Source organism: Contarinia nasturtii, unplaced genomic scaffold (genome assembly GCF_009176525.2).
Source record: "Contarinia nasturtii isolate CC-2019 unplaced genomic scaffold, AAFC_CNas_1.1 Cnas_scaffold_187, whole genome shotgun sequence".
NCBI lineage: Eukaryota > Metazoa > Arthropoda > Insecta > Diptera > Cecidomyiidae > Contarinia > Contarinia nasturtii.
This window is the reverse complement of record NW_022197544.1, coordinates 8,976,736-8,990,481: the sequence shown is the minus strand read 5'-3', so window position 1 is coordinate 8,990,481 and position 13,746 is coordinate 8,976,736. Positions and strand designations below refer to the sequence as shown.

The 13,746-nt window shown below is 33.5% G+C and overlaps 3 protein-coding genes across 36 annotated transcripts in view; all 3 read left to right on the top strand.

Annotated features, from left to right (window-relative positions):
- Positions 1-1,335: 1,335 nt before the first annotated feature.
- On the top strand, positions 1,336-5,296 carry LOC116352057 (putative pre-mRNA-splicing factor ATP-dependent RNA helicase PRP1). The gene is made up of 8 exons (XM_031784310.1): positions 1,336-1,807; positions 1,916-2,186; positions 2,267-3,299; positions 3,370-3,633; positions 4,060-4,182; positions 4,269-4,459; positions 4,542-4,704; positions 4,780-5,296. Exons 1-8 carry the CDS (start codon positions 1,761-1,763, stop codon positions 4,905-4,907), a joined length of 2,220 nt encoding a protein of 739 aa, XP_031640170.1. The 5' UTR covers positions 1,336-1,760; the 3' UTR covers positions 4,908-5,296.
- A 1,356-nt stretch (positions 5,297-6,652) lies between these two features.
- Positions 6,653-8,216, top strand: LOC116352095 (probable cytochrome P450 9f2). 4 transcript variants are annotated; one of them, XM_031784390.1, is made up of 4 exons: positions 6,653-6,886; positions 6,979-7,103; positions 7,552-7,653; positions 7,903-8,216. In XM_031784390.1, exons 1-4 carry the CDS (start codon positions 6,675-6,677, stop codon positions 8,067-8,069), a joined length of 606 nt encoding a protein of 201 aa, XP_031640250.1. In that variant the 5' UTR covers positions 6,653-6,674; the 3' UTR covers positions 8,070-8,216. The 4 variants fall into 4 exon arrangements, 3 of the variants coding, with proteins under 3 accessions (XP_031640250.1, XP_031640249.1, XP_031640251.1); XM_031784389.1 differs by having other exon boundaries at positions 6,979-7,303; positions 7,903-8,029; XR_004202252.1 differs by having other exon boundaries at positions 6,979-7,653; positions 7,903-8,020.
- Positions 8,217-10,934: 2,718 nt separating this feature from the next.
- LOC116352041 (Down syndrome cell adhesion molecule-like protein Dscam2) overlaps positions 10,935-13,746 on the top strand; it is a 70,629-nt gene continuing 67,817 nt past the window's right edge. For all 31 annotated transcript variants that reach the window (XM_031784282.1, XM_031784259.1, XM_031784258.1 and 28 more), the window contains exon 1: positions 10,935-11,375. The gene's annotated coding sequence lies outside the window, so the exon portion shown is untranslated. The remainder of the gene's footprint in view (positions 11,376-13,746) is intronic.

Genomic DNA, 13,746 nt, shown 5'->3' with positions numbered 1-13,746 from the left:
AACAAAGTGTAATCGAATGTGTTAATAGTTTGCGATATAATTCAGAGTCCGTTTTCTCTTCTCTGTTCAAAGTAGTAGTGATATGTAAGTGAGATTACAATAATACGCACCACTTTCTGCCCCAAAAAAAAAAACAATTTTTTCCCTCAAAAGCAAGCTACAAGAAACTCATTATACGCAAAACATGAATTTCAAACAAAGATGATTTACCGCTGTTTAAACAGAAAACAGAAGAAAAAAACACATAAACATTTTAAATGAATAAAATGATGGCCAGTAAATGGCAAATTTATTTAAATTATTAGTAGCATGTGTTGCGTCAAATCGGAAATTATCTCATCGCAACATTTGAATTCATTTAATTCAAGTGCAACAATCAACACAAATCGATTTTAATGTGGTCAAATTCGATTTCAAAACTGAAAAATTATACAAAATAAAATTTAAAAAATATAAAAAAAAACAAATGATGATGATGAAAATTTATTGTGTTAGACATACAAATAAATGTGAATTTTAAAGCGGAACTTAAAGACAAACACACAAAATCTAATTATTTTGGACAGATTCAACAACCCAAAACAATATAACAAAAAATTAGCTGAAAAAAATTCTTCCTCTCGAAATGGAATTTTTCTACCCAAAAGCGTTTTTTGAAATTTAGAAGATTATCATTTCTGCAAAAAAAGCGTTCTTTTGAAAAAAAAAAAGAAGAGAAAATCGTCAAAGGTAAGACATTTCAAACTTGCTTCACATTACACAGGCATAAAACCTAATAAATTCAAAATATTAGTATTGCCCGTTCGGAAGCCATGCGCTTTTAAAGGTTTTGTCGCTTTTCGTGCTTATTTAAAGTAAAAATAAAACTTTCAGTTCGTGAATGTTATAAAAATATTTTTCAATTGAACAGGTCATCCTCATATGAATATTTTAATTGAAAAATTGTAAAAATGCGCCGCTAAAAAAATTCTAATATTAAAATTAACGTCATTAAATTGTTTTGTTTCATTTGCATTGAGAATGACGGCGAATTCGGTATGTTGCCTATGGCAAACCGAATTACATTTTCATGGCGAACGGGCATATGTTTGGATTTATGTTTCATTCTCATTTTGCGTTATTATGAAATAAAATTGGCTTCATGAAAACTAGAAAATTGCTCAAGAAAAATGTCACCATAAATACACATTTTGTGCAAAGCATTTTTCATGAATTTCACCAGAAAAAATTATGATCATCACATGAAAAAAAATCAAGCCTTTGAAATGGCAGCCAATATATTTGTCTCTGTTTTTTTTGACATTTTATTTTTTCACCACATACTCACGCGGCGAAAAGTACAAAATAAATAAAATGCTTCATCTTTCATTAATTACACTTACTGAACGAAAAACTGACTACAAACAATTATTTTAAATAAAGCGAGAGAAAAAAAGAATCGCACACAGTGGCTCGCTGAATGGAACATTGATTGCATTAGAATTGTATACAAATTGAAATTTTCGAAGTGGTGTCCCTTCATATTACATCGCTCGATTTTATAGTGAAACGTTTAGTTTGTGTCGGGAGACGTTTTCGAACGAAACGTGTTTTTGTGTTGAGAGTCATTCATAAAAATAACGAAAACCATCAAATTTGTTTATTGTTTAATTGTATCTTAAAGAATCATTTTTTTTTGGGAAAGCGAGCTAACTACTGATTGGATCAAAGTAGTTGAATATAAATTAGAAGAGTGAAAACTATTTAGAATTGTACACATAATGTCAAAAAGACGCATTGAGATGGATCCATTCATTAAGAAACGGCGGTAAGGGTTTTTTCTCGTCTTAGCAACGTACAACGTTTTCTTTTGTTTGTTTTTCAAAAATTAAACTAAAACATTTATCGAATCGTTTCTTTTTGTTTCGATATTCAGTGAAGAAAAAGGCATTCCAGTTGATTCGAGTGCAACGACAGCATCGACCGCTCAACCAGCAACAACGTCAAATCTTTTACAAAGTGGCACTGCGATAGCAGCCACCACAGCAACATCGCGTCAAAATTCAGTGAATCCATTGAACAATCAAGCTTATTCGCAACGATACTACACTCTATATCGAAAGCGTATAACATTGCCAGTGTTTGAATATCGTGCCGATTTTATGCGGTTGTTAGCCGAAAATCAATGCATAGTGCTTGTGGGAGAGGTATGCGCATACATCGAACTAGTTTCCAATTTCAATCAAATAAAATCAATTTTGTTTTGATTTTTTTTTCTATTTTTCAGACTGGAAGTGGTAAAACAACCCAAATTCCACAATGGTGTGTCGAATATGCTCGTTCAATTGGTTCAAAGGGAGTTTCATGTACTCAACCACGTCGAGTGGCTGCTATGTCAGTGGCCCAGCGTGTTTCGGAAGAAATGGATGTGATATTGGGTCAAGAAGTTGGTTATAGTATCCGTTTCGAGGATTGTTCATCACCATCAACCGTACTCAAATACATGACAGACGGTATGTTATTGCGTGAAGCAATGAGTGATCCAACATTGGACGGATATCAAGTGATTTTACTCGATGAGGCTCACGAACGTACATTGGCCACTGACATTTTGATGGGCGTACTGAAAGAGGTGATTCGACAGCGAAATGATTTGAAATTGGTGGTTATGTCTGCCACTTTGGATGCCGGTAAATTTCAACAGTATTTTGATAATGCACCATTGATGAATGTACCGGGTCGAACGCATCCGGTCGAAATTTTTTATACACCCGAACCGGAACGTGATTATTTGGAAGCGGCTATTCGAACAGTTATTCAAATTCATATGTGCGAATTGATTGAGGGTGATATTTTGATGTTTTTGACGGGACAAGAAGAAATTGAAGAGGCATGTAAACGAATCAAACGTGAAATCGATAATTTGGGACCGGAATTAGGCGAATTGAAATGTATACCATTGTATTCGACATTGCCGCCAAATCTACAGCAAAGAATTTTCGAACCACCACCACCAAACAAAGCGAACGGTGCAATTGGCCGAAAAGTTGTTGTATCGACAAATATTGCTGAAACATCGTTGACCATTGATGGTGTGGTGTTTGTCATTGATCCGGGTTTTGCTAAACAAAAAGTCTACAATCCAAGAATTCGTGTCGAAAGTTTATTAGTTTCACCGATTAGCAAAGCATCGGCACAACAGCGTGCTGGTCGAGCAGGACGTACAAAACCAGGAAAATGTTTCAGACTTTATACAGAAAAAGCGTACAAAAATGAAATGCAGAGCAACACATACCCGGAAATTTTACGTTCAAACTTAGGTAAATTTGATGAAATTTTTGCTTAATTGAATGATCATGAAGTTAATTTCACATAAATTCTTTTTCGCAGGAACTGTTGTGTTACAACTGAAAAAATTGGGCATTGATGATTTGGTGCATTTCGATTTTATGGACCCACCGGCACCAGAGACACTGATGCGTGCACTTGAGCTATTGAATTATTTAGCTGCACTTGACGACGATGGCAATTTGACAGACTTGGGCGCTGTAATGGCTGAATTTCCGCTGGATCCACAGTTAGCTAAAATGCTCATTGCCAGCTGTAATCACAATTGTTCAAACGAAATTCTATCTATTACAGCCATGTTGTCGGGTGAGTTTTTCTTTAAATTGAACCGCGATCGGCCGCTGGTCTAGGGGCTTCCATCAGTCGTTCATACAAATTTATACACAATATTCACGTCCTATTCATCATATATACGATTAAAATTTCTTGCCTATACCAGTGAATAATGTGGTTTTTAAACTGCAGTGTAGCAAACACACAGAATAGCTACACAGAATCGAAGAAGATCCGCACAAAAGAGAATGAAAAAACATGCCATGGACGAAATATTCACGAAATATACACCAAATATATGCAGTTATGCACATTTATTTGCACGTATTACAGATGATTTTGCAATATAGTTCACTATTTGCATTATAAATTGTATATATTTGAAGATAAAAGCCCTAGCCGCTGGTCTCAAGAGAGATTTTGAATAAAATAAAACTTAGTATTCGTACCTTTTCACAGTACCTCAATGTTTTGTTCGACCGAATGACGTCAAAAAGCAAGCCGACGAAGCAAAAATGCGTTTTGCTCACATTGACGGTGACCACTTGACTTTGCTAAATGTATACCATGCATTCAAACAGAGTAAACAATTTTGCATTTTATCTCCGATTGATTTGGAACTATTGTTGCGTTGGTTTCATTAATCTAAACACAATTATTGGTTACAGGTAACGAAGATACAAATTGGTGTTACGAAAATTTCGTCAACTATCGATCGCTGAAGCAGGCCGACAATGTGCGTCAACAATTGTCACGTATTATGGATCGTTTTAATTTGAAGCGAACTAGCACAGATTTCTCATCGAAGGATTATTACATAAATATCAGAAAGGCCTTAGTTCAGGGATTCTTCATGCAGGCCTGTATTCCAAATTTGCATGCCCGATGATTCTCAATCATATACTAATTTCAATTATGTGTTTTTCTTTTTGCTCAAATAGGTTGCCCATTTAGAACGCACCGGACACTATTTAACGATTAAAGATAATCAAGTGGTGCAGTTACATCCGTCAACCTGTCTAGATCATAAACCAGATTGGGTTATATACAATGAATTTGTTTTAACAACGAAAAATTACATTCGAACTGTGACAGATGTAAAACGTAAGCCAAAAAAACTTCATTTCAATCCATACATTTCAATTGAAACTAAATGTTTTTGATATTCATATCTTACAGCTGAATGGCTTCTGAAAATCGCTCCACAATATTATGATATGAACAATTTTCCTCAATGCGAAGCAAAACGTCAACTTGAAGTGCTACAAGCCCGAATCGATTCGAAACAATTTCAACAAGGATTTTAAATTAGAAATGAAACAGATGTAATTTAATATTTAAGAAATCGAATTCATCGGAAGGCACACATGAATATATCAGGAATTTTTGGCTCCAAATAAAGAGATACACACACTCACACACACACATACACACACACACACACACACACACACACTCTCTCTCACAAACAAATAAATAAACACAGTGTTTATTAAGATGACATTAAATCAAAGAAGAGATGATTCGTTATGCATCATAACTACAAAGTTAAACTTTACAAAGTTATACAAATTGAAATACTGAGAGCAAATAAAAAAAATGCAGCATGTCCATGTTCGAATAGTCGTATCATTATGTGTTTCCAAATATTATGACATGGTTTAATAAACGTTTTCCAATTCATTTTGATTATAAATACTTCTTATTTCTTTAGTTGTTCGAATTGACAAAAAAATCTGTTCATCAATCGATTTTCGAATAAGTTCAGCTTTCTCATTTTTGATAATGAATCATCAATTGTATAAATGAATCCGAAAAAGGGGAAAAATTGCTGTTTTTATTATTTTTAAAATGAAACAAACCTTTGCATAATATTTTTTATAGTCTGCGTTTATTTTGACCGAAAAGTAATTTTTGAGCTTAAAAAATCGTTCAGTTTGGTTTTGAGTGGCATAAAAGCCATTTCATCTTGGGCCAAGCTGGAGCAACCAAGCCCAGGGGCCACCGTTCAATGATTGGTGATATAGTTTTTTCAAATGATTATAATAACTCTATAGAGTCGCGAATTCACAAAATTAATTTTACAATCTGTTTGGATACATCCAATAATTGGCATTTACCATCGTTAATCAGGATACATTATGTAGACCCGTTCTATATTCAGGTAATAAGCTGAGCCAGTAAGAGTGCGTTTACATGCAACATGCACACACATTCTCTCGTCAATCTTCCACGTGTGAAAGTACATTTGTTAGTTTATGACATAATGCGCAATGCACTTTGCGGCGATGAATGTGGGCAAAATTCAAGACCACACAACGTATTTTGCGACCACACTGTGACACATGATTTGTTTTTTTTTTACATTTTCTCAAATTCATTATTTTTGTAATCAAATAATAATAAAACAAATCGTGTATCGCATTGTGGTCGCAAATTTGATATGTGGTCGCACATGCACTTACAAGATGGTTTGTCCTTTCGCCACCATGTTAAAGGTGCATGGCGCCACTTTTTTCATGTCTTGGGGATGGTCGTGATACTGATGATGAAATGACAACATTTCGAAATGCACGTTTGTTTCGACCAAATAAATTCGGTTTTATTAGGAAAAAACATTAGAGAAATAACCAATCTGTGAAATTATGAAGGTGTAATTGTTTTTTATTTAATTATTATCGGATTTCACGTCGCTAATAAAAAACACCTGATTTTATAGTGGAAAAAAATCATGGATACAATTTTTTCAATGATATATCCATAAAAAGATTGCTCAATAACCATAAAAAATAAAATAAAATCATAGCAATTATTGCCACCATAAAATAAGATATCTTAAACCCCAGAAGTTTTATCGTATCTGGATGCCATTAAGCGCTGAATCGGAGTGGAAAAAATTGAATGTGCTGTCTTAATAACGATATTGACTAAAATGGTTATAATTATTAGCTTATCATGATATTTGTTTATTACGTACAATTAACTTAATTTTGATGTTATATATTTATGCGATGATACTTTCAGAAGATTCAGTTTAACATTTAAAGTGAATATCTAAAAATCGAAATTGAATAATGGAATTAGAGTTGTTAATTTCGATATTAATCGGTTCATTATTCTATTTATTTTACAAATGGGCAACTGCAAACAATGATTATTTCGTGAAGCGTAATATATTGCATTTGAAACCAGTTTTTTTGGTGGGAAATACGCTGGATTTATTTCTGTTTCGATCATATCCTGCAAAATGGTTGGAATCGACTTATCATCGCTTTCCAAATGAAAAGTACGTTAAGATATATTAAGACTATGTCCTATAGGATACTATATCCTATTTTAAATATATAATTGTATTAAATCATATAATATGAATTTTAGAATCATTGGATTTTTCAATCGAAGAACGCCAGCTTATATGTTGCGTGATTTGAATATCATTTCTAAGATTGCGATCAAAGATAGTAGTCATTTCGAAAATCAATCGATGATGTTTGCACTAAAAGGTGATTCATTTTTGGGAAAAAGTTTGATTTCATTGGATGACAAAAAATGGCGTGATATGAGATCATCACTTACTCCAATTTTCACGAGTAGAAAATTGCGGCATATGTCAGAACTGGTGGTGGAATGTGTCGATGATATGATCGAAGATTTAAAATCAAAATCGAAGCAAAATAAGTCGGTTCGACTGAATATGAAGGAGGTATTCTCACGTTTTGCAAATGATGTTATCACATCGTGCGCATTTGGAGTAAAAGTTAATTCATTTAAAAATCCCAATAATGACTTTTACATATTTGGAAATGCTATGATGAATTTTATCAAACCGAGTTCCATCTTACGAATATTGCTCATTAGACTTCTTCCCACTTTAATGCTTGCACTGAATGTTGAATATTTCAGCTATGGTTTGAGAAGATTTTTTAAAACAATGGTTTTGAATATATCCAGATCCCGAAAAATTTGACCCGGAAAGATTTAACGATGAAAATAAGAAGAATATCAAAACGGGAGCATTCATTCCATTTGGTATTGGACCACGTAATTGTATCGGTATGTTATTTATATACACAGAGAGATGTATATTCCGTATTTTGAAAACAAACATATTAAACGTATATTTCTGTCTGTGTACTTTTATTAAATTTTGTGTCCGATTTTAATAAACAATTCTTTGAAATTCCCCTTGAAGAACGTATCGGAGAAATAAAAAAAAGTTAAAATGTTCATTATTTAAGAAGCTGCGTTCATTTTACTCATGTCTTTTGATGTGAAAATAATAATTTAATGCTATTTTTTCAGGTGGACGGTTGGCTTTGATTATAATTAAGGCATGTTTCTTCCATTTATTGTTGAATTTTAATATACAGCCGCATGAAAAATCCGAAATACCTTTGAAAATACGTAATTCAATCGCATTATGGCACATTAAAAACGCAGTTCATTTGGAATTAATACCGAGAGAATGAACGAAGATTTTACGACGTCGCGACATAATATTCATTCTAATCGTGTACTCAACAGCAGTGACCGGTTCGCGCATATTTCTATGCTTGCCTAAATACGCTAGGTAGCATAGATATGCCAAGCATAGCCGCAAACGCAACCGACGCATCGCCGTTCACTCTATATGAACAATACACATGTTCGTTTATGCAGACGACCGTGCGCATACAATATAGCTCGAATCGAATGGTGACGGGTGCGTTGCGGCTTGCGTCTCCGCTATGCTTAGCATAGCTATCAGGCATAGAAATATGCGCGAACCGGTCACTGCTCAACAGTGGTGAAATTTACTTTTGGTATAAAATGTTAAATAAATTAAAAAGAAACAAACCAAAGATTGTTGGTGTTTTTATTAAATTATTAGAATTATTAGTAGTACCTTTAACATTTGAACCTTATTTTTTCGTCACATTGTTTTGTACTAAAAAAAGGTTAAAAAATTTGTTAACACTTTGGGTACTTTGTCGGTTTCTGTGCACCATTGCAAGAAATATATAATCCAGTGGTTGCTTCATGTGCTTTTGACTGCCACAACATCGTCATCACCCGAATCTTATTTTATGATCATTGTCAGTTGATGCGAATGAAAAGAAAAGAAGGATGATGATGGCAACAAATAATTTTAAGAAACGACCACTGTTAAAAAAAACCAATGAAATCCAGTCGAAACGACGAAACAACGCACAAGAAAAAAAAGCCGAATAGATAAAGGGTAGGAGTGAAGAGTTCGATTTTGTATTCAAAATGAAAATTTATGTTTTAAGAGGGAATTTCATAACAATATCGAATCGGAAAGACGCAAAATGGCAAGCACTGTGGGCAAAATGGCAAAGTTTTCAAAACGATACACACTATTTTCTAATATGAAAAAATTAATTGCAATAAGGAATAAACGACAATAATGAAAAAAAATTGCACTCACGCAATCTTTAGTGTGGTTGCCGATATTGAACATCTCAATACAAAATCAGTTTCCAACCTGGCTCAAAGTGTTCTGGGCAAAATTGCGTACACTGTAAAACTTAAGGGATTAGAAATAAATCTTTTTGGATTTTTTTAATAAAAAATCCAAAAGGATTAAATTCTAATCCCGAATAAATAGAAAAAAACCCAATTAGAATATTAAAACAATACTTAAAATAATTTGTAACAAATTATTTGTTTGTTTGAATTTATTGGTTATCATCGATTTCACGGTGCAAAACATACAGTTCAAAGCATAGCAGCGGTTGCGTGAAAGAAACAATACATGCGCAATCATCACATGTACGCTTAAGGTGTACATCACTCTGTTGTGATGCTTGTGTTTATGTATTGTTTCAGCTACAACTGACAGTTCTCTTTTCCACTGTAGTTTTGTATATGTTTTGCTCCGTGAAATCGATGACAACTAACAAAATGAATTCAAACAATTTATTTTAAGTATTGTTTTAATATTCTAATTGGGAATTTTTTCCATATATTCAGGATTAGAATTTAATCCTTTTGGATTTTTTATTTAATTATTTTTTTTTCAGTTTTCACGATCTTTTACCATTTACATGGGCGGCTTGTATGAAAAACACGGAAGACCGCTGAAATGGCAAACGCAAAATACGTACGGACGTACGACAGTGTCATTTCAGCGGTCTTCCGTGTTTTTCATACAAGCCACCCAAGTAGATGGTAAAAAATCGTGAAAAATGGAAAAAATAATTAAATTTTTTTTCTTCAATTCTCAACTTTCTGTATCACCTAGTGAAATCAGAATGAAAAAAATCGCGTTCCTTATCATGCAAATCAAGATCTGGATTTTTTTCACTTTTGGAGTGCTCTATACCGAGTCTCCGAGAGTTTCATATAAACTTCCTATGTAACACCTATTGAATAGTGACCGAATGCCCATCGTGATTTGGGTGATAAGGAATGCGATTTTTTTCATTCTGATTTCACCAGATGGTACAGAAAATTGAATAGTATTTGTAAATCGAAGAAAAAAAGTAAATTATTTTTTTCATTTTTCACGATTTTTTACCATCTGCATGGGAAGGCTTATATGAAACTCTCGGAGACTTGGTATAATGTACAAATGATTTAAAATAAATGAGATACTAGCCAGAATTGAAAATAAATTTGATACTTGAACAATTATCATTTCCACTACTTTTCATACTAGAAGAAAAAAAAGAATAAAAAAACAGTCATACAATCATATTAACTAAATTGAAATAAAATTGCACGGTTCCTGTATGCTGGAATAAATTGAACAAGTTAAATTGAACTACCACAACCACACCTATTTTGTGTGCGTTATTCTTGTGTGTAATCGTTTTGACTTGCTCAATTCTGATATCCTCCTACGAACGAAATAGATTATCATCATCTATGGCGATACACTGTACGTGACGGAAGAAAACGCACCGATCCAAAAGAGAAGACGTGCTCAAGTGGAAATATGATGAGCACAAGAGTGGCAATAATTTATTGCGAATGTGAACATATGCGCATTCAATGTATAGTTCTAAAGTAGCTCTCTTTCATTCTATTATTTGTCACGTTTGTGTGTGTGTATGTGTTGCGCTCCCAAAAGCGCGTATACAAAATCAAAGGTTCGCTTGCAATGGGTAGGGGAATATAGAACCGTGTATGGCATATGTATTTCTCTTCTTCTCATATGCGCACTCAATCCATTTGATACATGTATCACAGACGCACCATACAAAACACACATACATCGGCAACATTTTCTGAACAAAGAGTGAGTTCTGAAAAAGAGAGTTTTTTTTTTGTCTCTCTGGTTATTCCGTCAGCTTTGTATACTGAAATCAGTATTCGTAGCTATATTGAGCTATTAGGATTATGCGCGTCGTTGCTCGCGTTTAGTTCAGTACCGTAGGAATACTATCAACAAAATTTACACAAAAAAAATATTGTTTTCAAAAAATCAAAACACAAAATTCGATACAAAATTCAATCAGTTTCGAATTGACCAAGTGAAAGTCAAAAATTTGCAAGTGTTGACGGTCATCGTTGAAAATAATTCGAGCGTTCGTCACGAGCATCGTTTACACCGGGCGTATATCGCGCGCAAATGTAAACAAAATTTTGTGTTTTATCGCGAACATTTTGCCCAGAATTTCGAACAATTTATATATCGGAGTGTTTAGTGTGTGTTTTTATTGAAATTTTAAAAGAAAATCCAAAGTGAACAAATTCACTATCGCAAATTTTAAAACGGCCACACAGTTGGTGTGGTGTACGTCACTTTTACCATTTTTTCATACAAACCGGTAAATTATTGTGTTTGTTAATATCGTCAATATTAGTTTATATGCATTTATTTGTGTGGTGGTTTTGATATGAAGACGACGAGACAACAGCAAAAATAAAAAAAATAAACAACAAAACCATTTTCCATAAATCGTGCATATCTTGCGACCAAACTCAACCGCATTGGATTATTTTGCAACATAAAGAATGCTTTTAGTGATTTATTTCGACGACTAGAAAGAAGCAATAAAATCTGATTGAATGTAAAATAATAATAATAATCTTTATTCACCGCCAAAACTGGCTGAATCATTTGAGAATCAAAGAAAATAATAATGATAAAAACTTGGTACCAACACAATTCTGAAAAAAAAAATGTACATAAACTGTCTGGATTTTGAAATTCATAATGATTGAATTGCTGCTTACCAACATTTTCTTTTCGTAGAATTCAAAAGACCGAGAAATACTGTGAATTCTTTTGTGCATTGAATTTTTTTTGCATCCTGACTATTGTTGATTGAGATATGCTCAGTGTGTGAATGCGCGTGTTTTTTCTACATCGCGAAATTGTCACGCATCCAACTCATACGTACGTCGAATAATTGACGACATGCAATACGGGAGGTGTTTGTTAATATTAATCATGTTTGCATTACGCTACTGTTATGAGTGTAGCCGATGATTTTCATTCATTAATACTGATACCGAATTAAATAAGCGACTACTCCATTTTTTGTTTGTTTGTTTGTTTGTCTTCGATACATGATAATGCTCTCATACGCGTTCATATATGAAATTTGAATTTAATGAATATGCATAGGAAAGAGAAGAAAAAATCCTAATGAGGCTGGCTACATCTATGCACGACGAATGTGAGCACACAAAAAAAAAGTGAATGGCTCAAGAAAGGCAAAACCAAAAGAAGATATACAGATAATATAACTTAGTCATAATGAGAATGTGGCGATAGCGTTCAAATGTGAACAAATCAATGAACCTCATACAATCAGCGACCATTTGACGGCGATTATTTTGGACTATTTCATATTTTTTTGTGTGTGTATGTCGGGTCCATTAGTCTGCAAGTACTGCAGTGATTTTGAATTGAGAGAAACGAGCGATTAGTGAGTGCAACATCCCGACTCGTTAACATGTCCATGTGAATTGATGAGAGAATGTGCATATTCACACATTGCAAATCAAAGTGCAACCGCATGTGTCATAATAAACTGCACATTTTGTTGTTATTCACAGTGGGTTTGGGCGATTCTTGCTCTTTGTGTGTTGGCTGGAATAAATGCTCATTCTGCCATGGCAGCTAAATGTAATTGAAAAATATATATGTAAAAAAACCTAATGGCTACCAAATAATGAGCACATCGCATAAATTTGCTATTTTAGAATCTTTACACTGTTCGTCATCATTTTGCCACATTTGTTTGAAAAATGTGCAAAAATCGATGTAAAAATTTCTACCTAAAAATATCACATTCGATGTAAAATCGAACGATATCCGATATTCTATTTTCATTCGATCCAGAAAAGAGCAGAAAATCATTTGAAAAGAGAAAAAAAAAGAAAATTTGTTAGATATCTCCCATTGACGTTTGACAGTAAACAAATTTTTCGTCTTGCGCTTGAGCATGTGTGCGTTTGCGTGCCAATGGAACGATACACCTCCTCGTGTGATGAATTCTTCTAGCTTCATGAAATGCGAAAAAAAATGAACCAGATTTTTGAAATGGTCAATATTCTCTTTAAATTAACTGAGAATATCAACTAATGATTATTCACTGTGAATATGCGGACATTTGTCTAATTTAATCTCTTTTATTTAGTGTTCGATGTGTGCCACCATTCCATCGAGCAAAAGAGAGAAATTTAAAGTAGATTTTTAATTGGGGACTGTTTATGGAAATGATGTTCAAACAAAACATAATTTATCGAGAAAATACAATAAAATCTGAAAAGTAAACAAATGTAGTGTAATAGTACACATACATGTAAAAAAAAGCCATCCATGCGTGTATAAAGCAAAAAAGAACATAAACTCATAAAAAAACGATATAGTATACAGAAGCATCATCCTATCAAAAGGCTCTTTAAAGACAAGCCATATCAAATCTTACACGCAGGCTCAATTGAAATGATGACAGAATGTGTGAGGTTTTTAACCGAAATTCATCATTAAAATTGAGCATAGATTGTGAGTGAAATGGGATATTGTATTTGGTCGAAAGCAACAAACAAATGGCAAACTGTATATATCGCCAAGTTCGGCAATGCCATGGCCATTGTTGAAATCGCGTACATAATACTATCTCATCTATATATTAATACAATGATAGCCGAATCCAGCGTGAAGTTTGTACGGTTGTGTGTAAAAAT